General features: G+C 44.8%; 1 protein-coding gene across 1 annotated transcript in view; it reads right to left on the bottom strand.

Annotated features, from left to right (window-relative positions):
* The window catches only part of LOC148143160 (uncharacterized), a 223379-nt gene that overhangs the window by 23950 nt on the left and 175940 nt on the right, over window positions 1-23489 (bottom strand). The window contains 1 exon segment of the mRNA XM_087975782.1: window positions 12381-13303. Coding sequence (XP_087831908.1) covers window positions 12381-13303 — 923 coding nt within the window.

Below are 23489 nucleotides of genomic sequence, written 5' to 3' on the forward strand. Positions count from 1 at the left end.
AAGTTTCCAATGTCATGTATCAGCTGGAGCAGTGAATGAGTAGCTAGTATCGTTAGAAGTTGTAAATTTTTCAGAAGTGCAGGTACTGCACCGTTTCATCAGCATTGTATAGTTTACTGGCAGCAGCGGGAGATGTGGGCTGCGTTCACTGGAAACGGTGTGGAGGTGCCGGTGTTGGACTGGAGTAGATAAAGTTAAAAATCACACAACACCAGGTTATAATCCAACAGGTTTACTTGGAAGCACTAGCTTTCAGAGTGCTGCTCCTTCATCGGGTAGCTGTTGGCCGGGGAATAATACACCGATTGTATAGCAAAAGATCACAGTGTCATGTGACTGATAGGATATATTGAACAAACCTAGATTGTTGTTATGTCTTTCATCTTTTAGAATGAGTTGCAGGTTTTGATTCATTAATATGTAAATCCCAGAACATCTTTAAAGTCACGTTCTTGAGATGACTTAATGTTTTATCAAAAAAAGTGACATCTCAGCTCAGACAATGCATGAAAGATGTGAGATTCGAGTCTGTCAGTATTCCAATCTTGAATCAGACTGGTTCTATTTCCAAAGTAGGAATTTATAAAATATTGCATGGATTGACTGCCTGCAGATTGTGGGCTTTTTGAGCAAAATTGAAAGTATCTGCAAATATAATTCTGCCAATACAAATTCACTCCATAGAGTTTTGTGTGTGTGTGTGTGTGTGTATGTATATGTGAGTTTGTGTTTGAGTGCGTGCATAAGACTGAAGTGTGAGTGTGATGGAGTTTAAGCCTGTGAGTGTGTTGTGGGGTGTATGTGTGTGTGCGCCTATGAGAGAGGTATGAATAAATGTGAGAGGTTGCATTTTGCTAAACAAGGAAGGGCTGGACATAGTGAGTTTTGAGAAGATTTGTAGCTCAGGTTGAGGTTTTGGATGTAGGTTTGCTTGTTGAGCTGCAAGATTCATTTCCAGACGTTTCGTTACCTACTGGGTAACGTCTTCAGTGGGCTTCAAGCGAAGAATTTTCAGCTTTGCTATGTATCGTTAATGGAAGGTCCCTGGGTTGTGTTGTAGAACAGAGACACTTTGGCGGTGGTGGCGGGGGGAGGGGGGTGGAGTTAGGGGGTTCAGGTATATAGTTCTTTGAAAGTTGCATCACTGGTAGACAGGTGGTAAAGAAGGCATTTCGCACCATTGCCTTCGCTGTCCACCCCATTGAGTACAGAAGTTGGGACATCACATTGAGGATGCACAGGATGTTGGTGAGGCCACTTTCTGGGTACTGAGTACAGTTTTGGTGGCTCTGTGATAGGAAAAATACTATTAGAGAGGGTTCCGTAAAGATTTACCAGGATGTTGCCAGGACTGGAGGGTTTGAGTTATAAGGAAAGGTTGGGACTGTCTTCATTGGAGTGTAGCGGGTTGAGGGGTGACCTTACTAAGATTTATAAAATCATTAGGAGTGGAGGTACAGTGAATAGCAAAGAGCTCTTCCTTAAGACCATAAGACACAGGAGTGGAAGTAAGGTCATAAGTCCACTCCGCCATTTAATCATGGCTGACGGGCATTTCAACTCCACTTATCATACTCTCCCCATAGAGATACCAAGATTCCTTGCGATACCAAGAATTTATCAATCTCTGCTTTGAAGACATTTAATGTCCCGGTCTCCACTGCGCTCCATGGCAATAAATTCCACAGGCCCACCACTCTCTGGCTGAAGAAATGTCTCCTCATTTCCATTCTAAATTGACCCCCTCTAATTATCAGGCTGTGCCCATGGGTCCTAGTCTCCCTGCCTGATGGAAAAGAACTTACCAGCATCCACGCTTTTTAAGCCATGCACTATCTTGTAAGTTTCTATTAGATTTCCCCTCAACCTTCGAAACTCTAATGAATATAATTCCAGGATCCTCAGCTGTTCATCGTCTGTTAGGCCTATGATACCAGCGATCATCGTGTGAATCTCCGCTGGACATGCTCCAGTGCCACTATATCCTTACTGAGGTGTGGGGCCCAAAATTGGACACAGTATTCTAAATGGAGCCTAACCAGAGCTTTATAAAGTCTCAGTAGCACATTGCTGCTTTTACATTCCAACTCGCTTGAGATAAATGACAACATTTATATTTGCTTTCTTAAGCATGGGCTCAACCGGCAAGTCAACCTTTAGAGAATCCTGGACTAGCAGTCCCAGATCTCTTTGTACTTTGGCTTTATGAATTTTCCGAAGTGCAAGACCTCACATTTGCTTAAATTGAATTTCATCAGCCATTTCCTGGACCACTCTCCTAAACTGTCCAAATCTTTCTGCAGCCTCCCCACCTCCTCAGAACTACCTGCCTGTCTGCCTAACTTTGTATCGTCAGCGAACATCGTGGGAATGCCCCCAGTCCCTTTTATCCAGATCATTAATATATAAAGTGAACAGCTGCAGCCCCAACACTGAGCCCTGCGGGACACCACTTGTCACCAGCTGCCATTCCGAAAAAGAACCTTTTCTCCCACCTCTCTGCCTTCTCTCAGGCAGCCAATCCTCAATCCATGCCAGTAGCTCAACTCGAATACCATGGACCCTCACTTTACTCAGCAGCCTCCTATGAGGCACCTTATCAAAGGCCTTTTGGAAATCTAGGTAGATAACATCCTCTGGGTTTCCCAAGTCTAACCTACTTGTTAACTCTTCAAGTTTGAGGAGAAAGTGAGGTCTGCAGATGCTGGAGATCAAAGTTGAAACTTTATTGCTGGAACAGCACAGCAGGTCAGGCAGCATTCCCTGGATGCTGCCTGACCTGCTGTGCTGTTCCAGCAATAAAGTTTCAACTCTTCAAGTTTGTCAGGCACGACCTCCCCTTGCTAAATCCATGCTGACTTATTTTAATCCAGCCATGCACTTCCAAGAATTTAGAAATCTCATCCTTAACGATAGATTTTAGAATTTTATCTACAATTGAGGTTAGGCTAATCGGCGTATAATTTTTCAGCTTTTGTCTTGATCCTTTCTTAAACAAAGGACTTACAACAGTGATTTTCCAATCATCTGGGACTTTACCTGACTCCAGTGATTTTTGAAAGATTACAACCAACATCTCTGCTAATTCTTCAACCACCTCCCTCTGAACGCTAGGCTGTAGCCATGAGGGCCAGGAGATTTCTCAATTTTTAGACCTATTAGCTTTTCTAGCACTTTCTTTTTTGTAATGGCTACCATACTCAACTCTGCCCCTTAACTCTCCTTAATTGTTAGGATATTACTCATGTCTTCCACTGTGAAAACTGACACAAAGTATTTATTAAGTTCTTCAGCTATTTTCTTATCTCCCATCACTAACCTTCCTGCATCAATTTGGTGCAGCCCAATTTCTACTTTTGCCTCTCGTTTGTTTCTTATGTATTGCAAAAAAACTTTTACTATCATTTCTAACATTACTGGTCTGCTTACCTTCATATTTGATCCTCTCCTTCCTTATTTCTCTCTTTGTTATCTTCTGTTTGTTTTTGTAGTCTTCCCAAGCTTCTGATTTCCCAGTGGTCTTGGCCACTTGATAGGCTCTCTTTTTCGTTGATACATTTCCTGACTTCCTTAGTCAGCCATGGCAGTCTTCTTCCCCCCCACGCTGCCCGATAATCTTTATTTTCTGGGAGATGAACCGCTGTACTGTGTCCTCAAATACACCCAGAAATTCCTGCCATTGTTGATCTACTGTCTTCCCCACTAGGCTCTGCTTCCAGTCAATTTTTGACAGTTCCTCCCTTATTGCCCTTTATTTAACTGTAACACCATTACATCTAATTTTGCCTTCTCTCTTTCAAACTGCACACTGATCTCCACCATATTATAATCGCTGCCTCCTCAGTGTTCATTCGCTTTAAGATTTTTAATAAAGTCTGGCTCATTACATAGCACTAATAATTGAAATATGCTCAGTTAGGCCACAATTGACGACAGTGTGTAAGGGGCGAATGGCCTATTCCTAGCCTTTTGAAATTGGTTCTGGCTCTGTGGAAATAGAACCATTGAGTTGTAGAGCACAAAAAACAATCCTTCGGTATGTGCCAACCAGATAGCCGAAATTAATCTCATCCCATTTGCCAGCCCTTTGTCCATTTCCCTCTAAAACTTCCTATTCATGTACCTATCCAGATGCCTTTTAAATGTTGTATTTGTACCAGCCTCCACCATTTTTCCTGGCAGCTCATTCAGTTCACACACCAACCTATATTTGAAAAGGTTGCCCCTTGGGGCCGTTTTAAATCTTTCCCCTTTCACCCAAACACTAATGCCCTCTTGTACTGGACTTCCCCGCCCCAGGGAAAATCTTATCTTTTTCTCATATCCATTCCTGTCAAGATCTTCTAAACCTCCATAAGGTCACCCCTCAGCCTCCAATGCTCCAGGGAAAATAGCCCCAGCCAATTCAGCCTCTCCCTGTAGCTCAAACCCTCCAACCCTAGCAACATTCTTATCAATAATTTCTGAACTCTTTTAAGTTTCACAACATCCTTCTTTTTTAGTGAGTAAGAGGCTGTGAACAATCTATTTTGTTCAGGTCGTAAGAGGGGGCTTTTTCTTGAGGCGAATTAACTTTCACACTTTTTTTTTTAATCCTTGGGTTCCTTTTAAATCTTTCCCCTCTCACCATAAACCTGTGCCCTCTCGTTTGGGATTCCCACTTCCCTGCGGAAGAGACAATCAAAAGGAATGAGATGTGCAGTCACGGGGAAAAAAATTGTGACTCCCGCCTTTTTTATCCCAAATTGGCAATTGGACACAAACTCTGTCAGTAACAACCGGCACCGGTCGCCATTGGTCAGGTGGAAAATGGTGCGCTCTGATTGGGCGGAGCGTGGATGACGCGCGTCACTGAAGGAGGAGACAGAAAGAAGAAAAACAAAGATGGCGGCGCGAGGCTGCGGTTTTCTCATCGACTCAGCGGGCGGTTTCTGACGGAGGGAGTGGGGGCAGACAGGCATCGTTTACCTCAGAAAATACCTTTAAAATACATTTCAAATTAAAGCCGGAACTTTTCAAACAAAAGTTGTGAAGAAAAGGAGACAGTCCCCGGTGGGGTTTATTGTTTATTTGTGTATAATTCCCGGGGCCCGGGAAGGGGGAGGTGACGGTTACCGGGTGAACGAGAAAACAAATTAAAAATGTCGGCGGTGGAGGAGAGAGAGCCGGCGCCCGCGGCTTCTTCGGCGGCGGGAGGTGGAGGAGCGGCGGCGGGGGGTAAAGTCCGGCGGAACACAAGCTGGAGGAGAGGCTGCACTCGGTGCTGTGCTGGACCGTGAGCCTGGAGCTACCCGCGGCTTCACTCTACCAGGTACCGGGCTGGGCTGAGGGGGAACCCGGGGGATAAGGCGGATCGCCATTAGCCTGGAGCCACAATCACTCCCATTCCTAAAACAAACATAATTTCTATTAGAATCACTATCTAATCCTCCATACACCTATAATCCATGTAGGAGGGCAGGCTGTACCATCTGACTGAACTGTTCCGATGTTACATTGTGTATAATGTATAGATATCTTTTTTTATAAAATATACAATGTTATTTAACACATTGGATATGAAATACTGTCATCATGGGATTTGCAGTACTTTAAGCGCTGTAGAAGGTCACAGGCAATATTGTGTACGAGAGCCTGTGTAAACCCCTATGGTTATGTTTTATAAATGTGATTTGAGGTAATTGCACGTAAAATGGGTAGGATTGTGTGTGTGTGTGTGTGTGTAGGCATGTTATTTAGATCCTGGGGTTTTGTCTTGCCCAGTGATGATTTGGCTGTGGAGGGAGGGGAGTGAGGGTACTAATTAATCTTTCTACCAAATCCAGCATTTTGTTGAAGAGCTTCATTTCTTTGCGATTGTCATCTTCCAAAGAATCAACCTACCCAGTATTTAAATGGACATGTGCACATGTATAGTTGTGTATGAATGCTGGAAATCTCTTTTTTTTTAAAAAATTCTTTACTTTATTTCCTGTTCTCCATGCATGGCGAATTGGACGTGTTTGATTTCTTTTTCTTGCAAGTGTTGTGAAAAGTAGTCTGATCATGTAAAAGTCGACCCTAGTTCTTCAGAGACAACAGACCCATGTTTGTGAGTCAGTGTGATGGCCGTCATGTTCCACTCCAGCTCTGCAGTCTGTCGGTTGTTCGGCTCTGTTCCTGTCTTCCAGTCCGTTGTCTGTATGTTCCACTCAGTTTTCAGAATTACCATAATTTTCTTTGCTTTATTCATCAGTTGAGCTTCTGCTTATGATACGGTATGAATCTTGACAGGCATGAATTTCAGCCCCTCAAGTAGTATCCAAGTAACAGTCGACCCCCTAAATTTAACCTTAAAAAGTAGTCAAAAATTTGACTATTACTTCAGTATATACGATATAAATGAATTAATGTTCATTGCTTCTTCGCTTTACGCTATTTTGCCTTATGAAAGGTTTCATAGGAACGCTCCACTTTTGGATAGTGGGGAAAATCTGTATCAGTACAACACAGTCACAAGCCATTCTTATTTGGTTTAGGCACCCCCGTCAAGCCTGTGCCAATTCTTAATCCTCACTTGGACCTGCTATTTATTGCCCATTTGCGGTTTCTATCCTTCTGTTCATCTCGCGTTCATGTGTCTATCAAGATACACCTTAAACGTTGCTAAGATGCCTCCTTCCACCACCCATCACCCCTCTGTGAAAAACCTTCCCCTCCACTTCTCCCGTAGACTGCCCTCCTCTTGCCTTGAACCTGTGCCCTTTTGTTGTTGTTCTTTTCACCCTGGGGAATAAAAAAACCTCTGAGTAACATAGAATCCCTAGTGTGGAAAAGACCATTCGGCGCAACATGTGCACACTGACCCTCTGAAGAGTAACTGACACAGACTTATTCACCTACTCCTATTACGCAACATTAGCCCTTGACTAAAGCACCCTCTCCCAGAGCATCCACGTCCTTCTGATAGCGTGGTGACCAGAACTGCATACAATATTCCGAATGTGGTTGAAATAAATAGCTGTAATGTAACTTGTCAACTCTCACACCCAGGAAAGGCAAGCGTCCTATGTGCCTTCTTGACCACCATACCCACCTCTGTTTCCACTTCCAGATCCCTCTGCATGCCAATGCTCCTAAGAGTTCTGTCATTTATTGTACAGTTCTTGTATTTCTTTCTCCCTTGTGGCTGTATCCAGCTTCCCCTTAATTCTACTCCCCCTTCATCTCTTTGCCCACTCATCACCCCTCCACACATCAGCATTTCATAAGACCATAGGAGCTGAAATTAGGCCATTCATCCCATTGAGTCGACTCCACCATTCAGTCGTGGCTGTTAACCTTCTCAAGCCCATTTGTCCCGGAACCCTTGATCCCCTTGATACTCAAGAACATTTCTGTCTCCATCTTAAATCTGCTCAATGACCTGGCCTCCACAGCCTTATGTGGCTGTGAATTCCATAGATACACCACTCTCTGGCTGAAGAAGGTTTTCCTTATCTCCCAACTAAAGGGTCTTCCTTTTCTTCTTAAGGCTGTACTCTCGGGTCCTACTTTGTCCTAACAATGGAAACATCTTCCCAACATCCACTCTGTCCAGGCCGTTCAATATCCTGTAGATTTCAATTGTAACCCCCATCATCCTTCTAAACATCATATAGTCCCAGAGTCCTCAAAAGTTCCTCATATGTTAAATGTTTCATTCCTGGGACCATTCTCGTGAACCTCCTCTGAACACCCTCCTGGGCCAATACATCCTTGCTAATAGGAGGCCCAAAACTGCTCACAATGCTGCAAATGTGGCCTGACCAGAGCCTTATAGAGTCTCAGAAGTACATCCCTGCTTTTGTATTCAAGTCCTGTCAAAATAAATGCGATTATTGCATTTGCCTTCCTAACTACTGACTCAACCTGCAAGTTTACTTTGAGAAAATCCTGGACTTGAACTCCCAAGTCTCTTTGCACTTCGGATTTCTGTATTTTCTTCCCATAATCCTTCTGTTCCAACAGTGACTGTCTGGTGTCAGGGCAGCACTAGTGATTTCCTGACATCTGGATTGTATTTGGGGATACCAAGGAATGTCAGGAACTGCGAGAATCTCAGAAGCAATCGTTATTCCTGGGGGAGGCAGACAGGAATGTGGTGTGGTCCTGTAAACTCCAGAACTTTGATAACTTCATGAGTCAGCAATAACGCTTTCTGGACCAAGAAACGAAAGGGCCAATGAGAAACTGCTACAAGGGAGTTAACAAATAACATAGATTAACTATCGCTGGGAAGGAGGAGGCAAAACAATGAGCTGTTTCTTTGGACAGATGAGATAATGGTGTTTAATAACTGTGTGACAAAAGGACAATTAATTCTGCTTGTAGAAGGAAGGCCTTGGTGTAAAGGGCATACAAGGAGCAGGAAAATCAACATTTCGGGCAAAAGCCCTTCATCAGGAATCCTGTATTCCTGATGAAGGGCTTTTGCCCGAAACGTCAATTTTTCCTGCTCCTTGAATGCTGTCTGAACTGCTGTGCTTTACCAGCACCACTCTAATCTCGATTCTGGTTTCCAGCATCTGCAGTCATTGTTTTTACCTTGGCGTAAAGGGGTTAATTGCAGGACAGGCTGTTTCAAACAGGTGGAAAACCCTCAAGGATAAGAAGGTAAGCTACAGACCTGAGGTCTCCAGAAGTGTGGGGAGATGGTGTTAGAATATAAAGAAACGTTACACCACAAATCTGAAAGTGACGGAACTCCACCAGAATTCAACTCCAGAACGTTTCAGCTGCAGTGCTTGGAAGAACAACCCTGCATCAGACCCAGAGATGGGCACGGTTGGTAGAAACAATGTTAAATTCCGCCATCATATGGGTGATAGCCAAGATTTGGGGGGTGAGGGTGAACTTGCTTACTTGAGGGGTTTTATATTTTGGTTCCTACCTACAATAAAGTGTAAATTATGATTCAACAGTTGGTTGTCTGTGCAGTTTCTGAGTCAGTATTCAAATTAAAGCGATTCACCCACAATCAGAGTGAGAGGCTAGGATTAATAATGACTCCTTTGCATTCAGCAGGACGGCACGTCAATACTGTTATAAAGCGAATGCTGAATCCCCTCCCCTCTCTGAGATCTCAAACCGAAACACCAAAAGAGGAGTGCATTGCCCTATAATCGGAAAATTAGTGTGAAAAGTAGTGTCATCTGCTCTAGTCTTAAACAAAAATAAATCCCTGATACTTTAAAAATCAACAAAAAGCAATTTACATATCCAACTTGAATGGTGAACAACTGAACTAAACTATTAACAAACCTAATAAATCCCTTCGAACTACTGACGATTCTGGCATGAAACAGGATTTTTGTCATATGCTGTTCCAGTAAATACAAGACCCACTAAAACAACAAGAAATAGAATTTAGTCTCTCAGATTACATCTTCCAGAATATTCTAAGCATCCTTCTATTGAATCTTTTGTCAGGAATGCCTCCTGCAATTCCTGATCTTCTGGTTTTTTTGTAAATGATGCTGTCTCATTCACAGCTGACTGTCCGAGCTGATGTCTCTCTCTAGTGCTGAGGACTCTTAGCTCTAGCAATGGGGAGTTAGCTCTGGGGTTCTGTCCAACTGTCCCCTTCTTTTATACCCTTGATGCCATATTGAGTTTTTACAATAGAATTGGTCCTCTGTTGTCAAAACCATCACATTTAAATTTAATAGATATTGGTAACCAAAGCACCGGATTTAAATTGATTGGCTAAATTGAAAAGTCATTATCTTGGCCTGTTAACTGTACAACCTTGTGATAGAAATGTTTCTGTTTGTGTGCTCTCTGTTGTGATGATGTTACTCCTTTAAGAAGATGTCATCTTGATTTTTTTTCCCAAGAGGGGTTGTAAAAGGCAGAGGGTCCGATTCGACTGGGCTAAGGGACTTCACTCATGGCCAGATGTTGGCAAAGGCAACAATCGGAAAAAGGTTTGAGATTTTTTTTTCTGAAACACTTCTACAGCGAAACAGTCTGTAAGGTCACCCCCCAGCCTCTGACCCTCCAGGGAAAATAGCCCCCGTCTATTTCAGCCTCTTGCAACAGCTCAAACCCTCCAACCCTGGCAGTATCTTTGTAAATCTTTTCAGAACCCTTTCATGTTTCACAACTTGTTACAAACATGTCAACTAATTCAGAGAAGCCTCTCAATTACAGCTGTAAATGGAGAAAGTGTGTTTAATCATGAGTCATGAATAAAGGCTGTATTAATCTTTTATTGTGAAGTTTTACTCCTACATCTCCAAACAGATAATACAAACCTGGTCAGAAGGGAGTGATTGAAAAAATATGTGGGGCAAAAATTTTAGAGTGTGGCTTGTGTATGGAATGAGCTGCCAGTGGAAGTGGTTGAGGTTGGTACATTAACAACATTTAAAAGACATTTGGTCAAACACATGGAGAGGAAAGGCTGAGAAGGATAGTGGCCAAGCGCAGGTAAATGGGGTTACTGTTGATGGAAATTTTGTTCGGCATGGACCAGTTTGGGCCGATGAGCCTGTCTCCGTGCTGTAGCACTGACTCGTGTCTCTTTGTCGCTCCAACAGTTTTGAGTTTTCAGATGAGCATCTCACTTAATCACACAGAATAAAATCCGATCTCATTAGTCAATTCTGATGTGGAAGTGCTGGTGTTGGATTGTGCTGGACAAGGTCAGAAGTCAAATGGCACCAGGTTAGAGTCCAACAGGTTTATTTGAACTCAAGATTTCAGAGCACTGCTCCTTTGGCGGTGAAGTGATGAAGCAGCAGCATTGAAGAAGGAGCAATGCTCCTAAAGCTTGTAATTTCAAATAAACCTGTTGGTCTCTAAGCTGGTGTTGTGTGATTTCTGATATCTTCAGCTGTGGGTTTGTGTCGAACTTAATGAGATATTTTGTCCAACTCGGCATTTTTAAACAGTATCACTTGGAGGGATTCACTTGAAACCTTTCAAGAGGTGAGTTCAACAAGTCTGAACGATTCAAAGTTACTTGGACTCAATTTTAAAACTTACATCAGGACCGGTAGACATAGAGATGTACAGCAGGGAAACAGACCCTTCAGTCCAAATCATCAACGCTGACAAGACATCCTAAATTAATTTGGTTCCATTTGTCAGTATTTGGCCCATTATCTTTCTGAACCCTTCCTGTTCATGTCCGAAACCAGATGCCTTCTCAGTGGTATAATTGTACCAGCCTCCACTTTCTCTGGAAACTCATTCCATACATACACTACCCTCTGCGTGAAAACATTGCCCCTTACGTCCCTTTTAAATCTCTCACCCAGCCAAATAACCTCTCCCTGCAGCTCAAACCCTCCAACCCCCGCCAACATCCTGGTAAATTGTTTCTGATACAGAAGTCAATGTTTTGGGAAGAACCCTTCTTCAGTCCTGAAGGAGGGTTAATACCCGAAATGCTAACTTCACCTCCTAATGCTATCTGGCTTGCTGCGTTCTCCCAGCCTCCTGCTTGCCTACTTTGGATTCCAGCAACCGCAATTATTTTTTGTTTCTAACAAATGGTGGAGCAGACTCAATGGGCTGAATGGCCTCATGTCTGCTCCAGTGGTCTTGTGGTCTTAGGTTTCTGCGGATTCTTAGGAACGTGCAGTCCCAGACTCCGAGTAGTGTCGCCCACTGGAAGCAAAGTTTATGGAATCACAGAATCCCTACAGAATGTAAACAGGCCTTTTGGACCAACAAGGCAACACCAACCCTCCATACAGTTACCCACCCAGACCTATTCTCTTAACCCTATTACTTTACATTTACTTGGAGAAGGTGAGGATTGCAGATGCTGGAGATCAGAGTCAAGAATGTGGTGCTGGAAAAGCACAGCAGATCAGGCAGCATCCGAAGACCAGGAGAATCCTGATGAAGGACTTATGCCCAAAACGTCGATTCTCCTGCGCCTTAGATGCTGCCTGACCTGCTATGCTTTTCCAGCACCACACTTTTGACCCTGAACACTATGGACAATTTGGCTAGGCTAACTCACCCTAACTTGTACATCTTTGTATTGTGGGAGCAAAAGCGGAACACCCGGAGGAAACCCATGCAGACATGGGATAATCAAACAGTAGATTCAAACCCGATTCCCTGGCTCTATGAGGCAGCTGTGCTAACCACTGAGCCACCATGTCGCCCCGAGCCACTTTAGAGTTGCACTTGGGGGTGCGAGGCAGTGTGCAGTCCAGAAATTTTTTGACAATTGGTACAGTGGGAAAGTTGGTGGGCTTTTAAGAGTGGGGCACAAGGTTTAATCCACAGTAGCGTCACTGGCAGTATCCGATTGTTGGGAGCACTGGTGCCCCCACTGGTGTCTTCGCAAGTTGCTGGAAAATGTGAACCTCTTGCCACACTCAGGGCAGCCGAATGGCCTCTCCCCTCTATGGACCCGCTGGTGGGTCAGCAGAGCAGAAGAATTGCTGAAGCCCTTCCTGCACTCAGGACAGTAGAACGGCCACTCTCCCATGTGGATCCGCTGGTGGGTCAGTAGGTGGGAGGAGCAGTTAAAGCGTTTCTCGCACTCTGGGCAGGAGAACGGCTTCTCCCCAGTGTGGACCCGCTGATGCCTCAGCAGGTGGGAGGAATTGCTGAAAGCCTTTCCGCACTCGCGACAGCTGAAGGGCCTCTCCCCCGTGTGGACCCACCAGTGGGCCACGAGGTTGGAGGAGACTGCAAAGCCCTTCCCGCACACTGAGCAGGAGAATGGCTTCTCCCCAGTATGGACCCGCCGGTGGGTCAGCATTTGGGAGGGCTGGGGAAAATTCTTCCCACACTCCGGGCAGGCAAATGGCCTCTCCCCAGTGTGGACCCGCTGGTGTGTCAGCAGGGAGGAGGAACTGCTGAAGCCCTTCCCACATTCAGGGCAGGGGAACGGCTTCTTGCCTGTGTGGACTCACTGGCGCCTCAGCAGGGCAGAGGAATCGCTAAAGGCCTTCCCGCACTCGGGGCAACTGAATGGCCTCTCCCCCGTGTGGACCTGTTGGTGCTTCAGCAGGTCAGAGGATTTGCTGAAGGCCTTCCCACAGTCAGAGCAGGGGAAGGGCCTCTCCCCGGTGTGGACACGCTGATGCGCCAGCAAGTGGGAGGTGTGGGTGAAGCTGTTCCCGCACTCGGGGCAGGTGAATGGTCTCTCCCCAGTGTGGACTCGGCGGTGGTCCAGCAGGTGGCAAGAGCGGATAAATCCCTTCCCACACTCTGGGCAGGAGAACAGCCTCTCCCTGGTGTGACTGCGCTGATGAATTTCCAGGGCAGATGGGACACTGAAGCCTTTCCCGCAGTCACCACACTTCCACGGTTTCTCCATGGGGCGAGATTCCTCTGGTTTCTCCATGGCCAAAGCTTCAGCTGCACACAAACGCGTGTACAAACCCTCCCTGCCGTGAATTCCTCTTTCCAGGCTGCATAATTGTGACAGGCTGCACATTCAATGCGCTGCCACAGTAGTGTCTCTCATCCAGCTCCACTGATGCTGAAAGCGTACTGAAACAGAAACCAAAGAATTTTGCTCTTTCTCACAGAATCATAGTCAAAAATCATTACAGTCCCAATGGATTGATTGACTGCCTGTCATTGACATGAAAATGAGGACTGCAGACGCTGGAGAGTCCGTCAAAATGTGTGGTGCTGGAAATACACAGCAGGTCAGGCAGCATCCAAGGAGCAGGAGAGTTGCTGTTTCGGGCATAAGCCCTTCAACTACTGAATTTGAAACTTCAGTCTTCAAATCTTCAAATGCATTGGAAAAAACAGATTATGAAAGTCATCACTGCCAGTCAGGGTAGAAATTCAGAACAAGCAATTCGACTTTATGCGGAACATTCTTTTCTTTTGGAATTCCATGAAATTGAAAGCACCATTACCCTCCTCTGATTGCTCTACATTTACACCTGATTAATGCATCTAACCTACACATCCTGGACACTATGGACAATTTAACATGGCTAATTCACCCAAACCTGCACATCTTTGGATAGTGGGAAGAAACAGGTGCACTGGAAGAAATCCGCCGCAAACACCAGACGGAGAATGTGCAATATTCACACAGACAACGGCCCCGAGGCTGGAATTGTATCTGGCTCTCTGGTGCCGTGAGGCAGCATCACTAACCACAGACACTGTACCTTCCTTTTCCAGTCCCGCCACCAAGTCACTCAGCTTGAGCTCACGCAAAGCACTACGTTTAATTTTCGCTTCACACACACTGAACTTTCGGCCCGTCCCCACTTCCCCTACAGGAAGTGCAAACAGCTGGGGGGTTGCCACATCAAATCCCTACAGTGCGGAATGAGGCCATTTGGCCCAACAACTCTCCATTTACCTCCGACTAATATACCTAATCCACACATCCCTGAACACTATGGGGCAATTGAGCATGGCCAATTCATCCTAACCTGTACATCTTTGGACTGTGGGAGGAAACCGGAGCATCTAGATGAAATCCACACAGCCACGGGGAGGACAATGTCTGTGTGGAGTTTGCACAGTCACCTGAAGCTGGAGTCAAATCCTTGTCCCTGGTGCTGTGAGGCAGCAGTGCTAACCACTGAGCTACGTGCTGCCCGTGTGTGCTGAAAGAGATGCAATGTGGAACTTTATTGACTGTACCGCACAGTGGATTGTTGAGTAAGGTTGAGTCTCAAAGGATCTGGAAAGAGGTAGCCAACATTTAGGAGCGCATTGCGACAGATGCTGGAATCCGTCCTGAAAACAACAAATGCTGGAGATCACAGCTGGTCAGGCAGCGTCCACATAGAGAGAGCAAGCTAACATTTCAGGTCTTCTTTGAGATTTATAAAATCTTGCTGGATACAGAGAAGGTGAATGCAGGGAGTCATTTCCCTGGAATGAGGGATTTCAAGACTAGCGGACATATTTTTAAGGTGAGAACAGAAAGATTTAAAAACAAAATAAGGGGTAACATTTTTACACAGAGTGCTTCACGTGTGGAATGAATTTCCAGAGGAAGTGGTAGATGCGCCTACAGTCACAACATTTAAATGACATTTGGATAAGTACATGAATAAGAAATGTTCAGAGGGATATTGGGCCAAGTACATGTAGGTGGGACTAGTTTAGTTTGGGATTATGGTCAACATGGACTGGTTGGACCGAAGGATCTGTTTCCGTGCTGCGTGACTCTGACTGGATACAGTGGATGTGGGGAAGATGTTTCCACCAGTAGGAGAAACGAGGATCAGAGGACACAGGCTCAGGGTGAAGGAATGCCCTTCAGAACTGAGATGAGGAGGAAATTCTGCAGCCAGAGGATGGTGAATCTGTGGATCTCATTGCTGCAGAGCGCTGTGGAGGCCAAGTCGTTGAGGGCATTTAAGACAGGGATGGATAGGTCTTTGATAAGTAAGGGGATCAAGGGTTACGAGGAGAAGGCAACAGAATGGGGTTGAGAAACATATCGGCCATGATCGACTGGTGGAGCAGACTCAATGGGCCAAATGGCCTCATGCTGCTCCTGTATATTGTAGTCTTAAAACTGGGCAGATTACTGAAGTGGTTTTCATGAACAATTTCAGAGTCCTGAAGCAAAGTCGTAGAGGTGTACAGCACGGAAACAGACCCTTTAGTCCAACTCGTCCATGCCAACCAGTTATCCTAACCTAATCTCGTCCCATTTGCCAGGACTTGGCCACTATCGCTCTAAACCTTTCCTGTTCATATACCCATCCAGATGCCTTTTAAATGCCTTAGTTGTACCATCCTCCATCACTTACTCTGACACTCATTCCATACATTCACTACCCTCTGCATGAAACACTTGTCCCTGAAGTCCCTTTTAAAATCTTTCCCCTCTCACTCTAAACCTATGCCCTCCTAGTTCTGGACTCCACAACCCAGGGAGAAGACCTTGTCTGTTTATAAAATCATGAGGATTATGGTGTCGAAGGTCACCCCCCCCCCCCCACAAAAGCTTCTGACGCTCCAGGAAAACAGTCCGAGTCTATTCTGCCTCTCCAGATAGCTAAAATCCTCCAAACCTGGCAACATTCTTGTAAATCTTTTCTGAACCCTTTCAGGTTTCACAGCATCCTCCTGTTAGGAAGGAGACCAGAATTGCACACAATATTCCGAAAGTGGCCTAACCAGTGTCCTATACAGCTGGAACGTGACCTCTCAACTTTCCTACCCAATGCTCTGACCGATAAAGGAAGGCAATACAAATGCCTTCCTCACTGTTCTATCTACCTGCGACTCTACTGTCAAGAAGCTATGAACCTGCACTCCAAGGTTTCTTCGATCAGCAACACTCCCTCGGACCTTACCTGATTTGCTTTTCCAAATGTAGTACCTCACATTTATCTAAATTAAACTCCATCTGCCATTCCTTAGCCCATTGGCCCATCGGATTCAGATCCCATTGTCATCTGAGGTAACCTTATTTGCTGTCCACTACACCTCCAATTTTGGTGTCATCTGCAAACTTACTAACTATACCTCTTATGCTCACATCCAAATCATTCGTATGAATGATGAAAAGTAGTGGGACCAGCACCAATCCATGTGGCACAACACTGGTCACAGGCCTCCAGTCTGAAAATCAACCCTTCACCACCACTCTCTGTCTACTACCTTCAAACCAGATCTGTATCCAAATTGCTAGTTCTCCCTGTATTTCTCGAGATCTAACCTTGCTAACCAGTCTCTCATAAGGAACCTTGTTGAATGCCTTTCTGAAGTCCATGGAGATCATGTCGACTGCTCTGCCCTCGTCAATCCCTTGTTGCTTCTTCAAAAAATTCAATCAAGTTCGTGAGGGATGATTTCTCACGCACAAAGCCATGCTGACTATCCCTAATCAGTCCTTGCCTTTCCAAATACATGTAAATCCTGTCCCTCAGGATTACCTCCAACCACTTGCCCTCCGGCAATGTCAGGCTCACTGGTTGATAGTTCCCTGGCTTTTCCTTGCAATCTTTCTTAAATATTGGTACCACATTAGACAACCTCCAGTCTTTCATCACCTCACTTGTGACTACCGATGGTACAAATACCTCAGCAAGGGAACCAGCAATCACTTCTCCAGCTTCCCACAGAGTTCTAGGGTACAACTGTTCAGGTTCTGGGGATTTATCCACTTGCATGCATTTCAAGACATGCAGCACCACCTCTTTTGTAGTATGGACATTTTTACATTTTTCAAGATATCATCATCTGTTTCCACACATTCTATTTCTTCCATGTCCTTCCCTACAGTAAACACTGATGCAAAATACTTGTTTATTATCACCCCCAACTCCTGCAGCTCCACACATCGGCTGTCTTGCTGATCTTTGAGGGGCCCTGTTCTCTCCCCAGTTACCCTTTTCTCCTTAATGTATTTATAAAAACCCTTTGGATTCTCCTTAACTCTACTTGTCGAAGCTATCTCATGTTCCCTTTTTGCCCTCCTGAGTTTACTCTAAAGTATACTCCAACTACCTTTGTACTGTCAGGATTCACTCGATCTCTCCTGTCTATACTTGTCATATGCTTCCTTCTTTTTCTGAACCAAAAGCTCAATTCCTCTCGTCATTCAGCATTCACTACACCTACCAGCCTCCCCTTTCACCCTGGGTTCCAGATGAGAGTGGTGCTGGAAAAACACAGCAGTTCAGGCAGCATCCAAGGAGCAGGAAAATCGATGTTTTGGGCAAAAGCCCTTCATCTAATCTAGAATCTGGTTTCCAGCATCTGCAGTCCTTGTTTTTACCTAGTTTTTCCCCTTTCACCCTTACAGGAATCTACTGTCTCTGGACTCTCAGTTTCTTATTTTTGAAGGCTTCCAATTTTCTAGCCATCCCTTTTCCTGCGAACATCTGCTCCCAGTTAGCTTTTGAAAGATCTTGCCTAATACCAAGTTAGCCATCCTCCAATTTAGATCTGGTCTATACTTTATCATCACTCTTTTATAGCTCATAGAATTATGGTCACTGGCCACAAAGTGCTCCTCCACTGACAGCTCAGTCACCTGCTCTGCCTTATTTCCCAAGAGTCGGTCACGGTTTGCACCTTCACTAGTCAGAACATCCACTTACTGAATCAGAAAATTTTCTTGTACACATTTAAATTCCTCCTTAACTCTACTTGTCGAAGCTATCTCATTTTCCCTTTTTGCCCTCCTGAGTTTACTCTTAAGTGGACTCCAACTGCCTTTGTACTGCCTTTAAACACTATAGCAGTCCCAGTCTATGTTTGGAAAGTTAAAATTCCTGACCATAACCACTCTATTATTATTACAGATAACTGAAATCTCCTTACAATTTTTTTCTCAATTTCCCTCTGACTATTAGGGAGTCAGTAATAAAATCCCAATAAGGTGATCATCCCTTTTCTTATTTCTCAGTTCCACCCAAATGAGTTTCCTGCATGTATTCCCAGGAATATCCTCCCTAAGCACAGTAATATATCCCTTATCAAAAAAGCCACTCTCCCTCCTCTCCTGCCCCCCTTTCTATCCTTCCAATACCATGTGTGTTCTAGAACATTAAGCTGCCAGTGCTGTCCATCCTTGAGCCATGTTTCTGTAACTGCCATGATATCTCAGTCCCAAGTTCCTAACCATCATCTGCCTTCCCTGTTTGGCCTCTTGCAATTGAAATAAATGCAGTTTAATTTACCAGTCCTACCTTGTTCTCTGCTTTGTTACTTCCTGCTCTGATTGTTTAACTCAGTCCCTTTCCCAACTGGACCAGTCACAGACTGATCTCTTTCCTCACTATTTCTCTGGGTCCCAGCAATCCCTGCCCCCCACCCACCCCTACCTTACCAGTTTAAATCCTCCTGAGCAGTTCTCGCAAATCTCGCCACAAAATATTAGTCCCCTTCCAATTCGGGTGCAATCCATCCTTCTTGTCCAGGTCTTTTCTCCCCCAGAAGAGATTCCAATATTCACATTTTTGGATCCTTTCTCCCATGCACCAGTTCTTCAGCCACGCATTCATCTGCCCTGTCCACCTATTCTCACCCTCACTAGCAACATTCCCCATTAACTGGTTAAGTCCTGGATTGCTTTCCTAAAATGCAACACCTCACGTTCATCTAAATTAAACTCCATCTGCCAATCCTTGGTCCATTATTCCATCCGATCGATTATAATTTATAGCAAACTCTCTTTCCTCCCTTATTCCCTAAAAGCTGAAAATCTCCATCCCACACACTCTCCTTTCATTCTCATTTTACTGAAATCCCTGCTCTGCCTCATCCTGGAAAGTCTGGTTCATGCTGATTAACAGGCCAACACTCAGGGGGATTTAATTGAAACATAAGAATGCTGAATGGCTTGGACAGAGTGCATGTTGGGGGAGATGTTTTCAGTGGTAGGAGAGATGGGGACTCGAGGGCACAGTCTTCGAGTAAACGGAAGATCTTTTCGAACGGAGATAAGGAGAAACTTCTTCAGCCAGACAGTGGCGAATCTATGAAATTTACTGCCACAGAAAGCTGCGGTAGCCAAGTCACTGAGTATATTTAAGACTGAAACAGATGATAGGTTCTTGAGTATCAAGGGGAGAAAGCTGGAGAATGGGGTTGAGAAATTTATCAGCCATGATTGAATGGTGGAGCAGACCCAGTGGGCTGATTGGCCTAATTTCTGCTCCTGTGTCTTATGGTCTCTTGCTGTTCTGGACACAGTGAGAGAAACTTGGGAGCAGGAGTAGGCCATTTGGTCTTTCAAGCCTGCACCAGCGTTCAACAGATCATGACTGGACATTAATCTACCTACATCTAGGTGGATACACTGGGATTTTTTTTCACTGGAGCATAGAGGTGACCTCACAGAGGATTATAAAATCACGAAGGATAGAGATGTCCTTTCGCTCAGATGTGAGCATCAAGATTAGGGAGCACATTTTTAAAGTGAGAGGAGAAAGATTTTAAAAAGACATCAGAAGCACCCTTTTGTAAGAGAGTAGTTTGTGTGTGGAATGAATGTCCAGAGAAAGCCCAGAGGTCAGATCAGTTTTCCTTCGTGTGAATCCAAGGAAAGCGATGGGATCAGACGTAGGACCAGGCCGTGCTCTCAGAGCATGGGCAGATCAACTGACAGAGGTCTTCCCGCACACCTTCAACCTCTCCCTGCAGCAGGCCATTGTCCCTGCCTGTTTCAAGAGGGCCAACATCATCCCTGTGCCTCAGAAGACTCATGCAGCACGTCACAATGACTACCGCCCAGTTGCCTTAACTTCGGTGGTCATGAATTGCTTTGAAACGTTGGTCATGGTATTAATCAACTCCAGCCTTCCCACTACTCTTGCCCCACTCCAATTTGCCTATCGGGAAATTGGGATCCACGTCAGATGCCATATTATTTGCCCTTCCCTCCTCCCTAGAACATCTTGACACCAAGAACAGGTACGTAAGAATCCTACTTGACTACAGTTCAGCCTTCAACACTGTTATCCCCTCGAGACTGATTACTAAACTTAGTGATCTCGGACTAAGCCCCACTCTCTGCAACTAGATCCTCAGTTTCCTGACCCACAGGCCACAATCAGTGAAGACTGGGGACAATATTTGATCCTCACTAACACTGGAGTCCTCCAGGGGTGCATACTCAGCCCCCTACTGTATTCACTGTATACCCATGACTGCGTCACCAAATACAAGACTAATGCCATTTACAAGTTCACTGGCACCACTATAGTCAGTCAAATCTCAGATGGCAACAAAACAGACTGCAGACGGGAGATGGAAGACCTGGAAAAATGATGCACTGAAAACAAACTAGATCTCAATGCTAGCAAAATCAAGAAACTCGTTATTGACTTTTGGCGGGATGTTACTCATGCACCCATACACATTAACAGCACAGAGGTGGAATGAGAGGAGAGTGTCAAGCTCCTGGGAGTGGTCATCCGCAACAAGCTGTCTTGGATGTATCACGACCTGGTATGGCAACTGTCCCATTCAAGATTGGAGACGGTTACAGAGAGTGGTGAACTCAGCCCGGACAATCACAAAGGCCAACCTCCCATCTATAGAATGCATCTACCAGGCCTGCTGTCAAGGGAAGCCGCCAGCATTCTGAAAAATCCATCCCACTCTGGCAATGTTTGTCTACAACCTCTACCATCGAGGAGAAGGTACAGAAGCCTGAACAAACGCACCAGCCAGTTTTGTAACAGTTTCTACCCTACTATTGTTAGAACACTGAATGGACTCTCAAACTCTCAGCATTTGCCTGAACCTTTGTTTTTGTTTTTGCCGCTGTTTACCTATTATTTACTATGCTACTTAACTGTGTGATCGCAAGACAACGCTTTTCACTGTGCCGCAGTACATGTGACAATAAATAAATTCAATTCAGTTCAAGTGGTGGATGTAGTCCAGTTAAAAGGGTTAAAAAGCATTTGGATCAGCACATGAATAGGAATGGTTCGGAGAGATGTGGGCCAAACACTGGCAGGTGCAACTAGTTTAGTTTGAGAACATAGTCAGCATGGGACTAGTTGGATAGAACAGTCTGTTTCTGCACTGTCTGACTGTCTAACTGTTCTATACTGGTCTTAATCCCATTTTCTTGCCTTCCCCCATGACCATCCACTTCCTTGTTGTCGAAAATCCAAATGAACTCAGCCTTGAATATATTCAATGACCCCCCCCCCCCCCGCCCCAAACTGCAGGAAGACATCGCCACCTCTGAATTCCTCTTGCTAATGTACCACTTGTCTTGCTCATTGCTTGCTGGTATAGAAGGACGCTGAGGCCTGTTTGTACATCAACACATCATTCCTGATGAAGGGCTCGAGCCTGAAATGTCGAATCTCCTGCTCCTCAGATGCTGCCTGTACCTGCTATGCTTTTCCAGCGCTACACTTTTCGACTCTGATCTCCAGCATATGCAGTCCTCACTTTCTTCACATCCCAAAATATCACTATTTAAGGAATGGGTCTCCTTTCTGCTTTTTTTTAAAAATAAAACAGCAAATGCGATAACTTCACATTGTGCTACTACATTTGCCATGTGTTTGCTAACTGAGACAATCTTGGACCAACTTTTCCAGACTCTCTCCCCTCGCCGGGATTCACTCCCTTTCCTTTCAATTGCTGCAAAACAAAAATTGAACCCCAGAATGAAAACAAATGGAAAAGGGGGTAAGAAAAGAGAGTGCCGTACTCACAGATGTTCGACAGAGGAAAGAAGTTGCAGTCTAGGGTGAAGCTCAATCTTCATTCAGAGAGGAACAACAGCAATAGCAGCTTCAGAAGCTCATGGTCAAACTTCCGTATTCAGACAATAGCAAGGCTCTGATTGACAAAGGAACCAGGCTCCTTCCGGTCATCCCGAGCTCCCCATTGGCCCATCAAAAGAAGGTCGCGATCCGTAATTGCGGACAGCGTGGGGCATGCGCAGTTCTTGTTAACGCCGCCGAACATGCGCAGTACTTACTGACACCGAGGCGTATGCGCAGTGTGGTCTGTGGCGATGCTGGTGTTGCTGACAAAATTTTGTACCCGAATGTCAAATGTCAACAGGAGTTTTAAAAAAAGCTGAAGCCACATTTTTTTAAACCTGTAGCTCGACATTTTATTGCGTTTGCATTTTGTGTGACTCCTCAACTTTTGAATGTCTTTTCCCCAGGGTAGGGGAGTCCCAAACTAGAGGGCATAGATTTCGGTTGAGAGGGAAAAGATTTCAAGGGACCTCAGGGTCAGAAAAAAACACTTCGAAAGTTAATTCCCCTCAACAAATGCCCCATCTTATGCACTGAACAAGATAGATTGTTCACAGCCTATTAATCATGAGTAGCAATGATGTTGTGAAACTTAGAAGGGTTCAAAAACGATTTACAAATATGTTGCAAAGTTTGGAGGGGTTCAGTTGCAGGGAGAGGCTGAATAGCCTGGGGCTGTTTTTCATACAGCGTTGGATGCTGAGGGTTTATAAAACCTTATAGAGATTTATAAAATCATGAGGGGCATTGATAGGTTAAATACACAAGGTCTTTTCACTGGGGTGGGAGAGTCCAGAACTAGAGGGCATTCATTTTGGGTGAGCGGGGAAAGATATTAAAAGGATCTAAGGGGCAAATTTTTCACGCAAAGGGTGGTGCATGTATTGAATTAGCTGCCAGAAGAAGTGGTGGAGGCTGGTACAATTACAAAATTTAAAAGACATTTGGATGGGTATATGGGCCAAGATTAATTTAGGATACCTGGTCAGCATGGACCGGCGGGTTTGTACAACTCTATGGTTCTATTTCTGCATAGTCAGAATTAATTTCACAAGACTAGGTATAGGCCATCCACAAATTACACCCTGTCCTCAACTGTGGACTAACTGGACATATTTGAATGCAAGTTTCAGAAAGATGTCTGCAGCTTTTCTATAAAGTTGAACATGCTTTCATGATATTTCTGAATATATAATTTTAGCTATTCTCAATTTTAAAGATCAGTCATTTCTCGTGCAGCCGTGTCTACCAGGTAGAGTCATCAACATCCATTCTCTTTCTCTCTTCCTAGAAGGGTTTGATACAGCGATC

Source organism: Chiloscyllium plagiosum, unplaced genomic scaffold, assembly GCF_037043375.1.
Source record: "Chiloscyllium plagiosum isolate Xiang-an unplaced genomic scaffold, Cpla_swu_hap1 HiC_scaffold_27, whole genome shotgun sequence".
Taxonomy (NCBI): Eukaryota; Metazoa; Chordata; class Chondrichthyes; order Orectolobiformes; family Hemiscylliidae; genus Chiloscyllium; species Chiloscyllium plagiosum.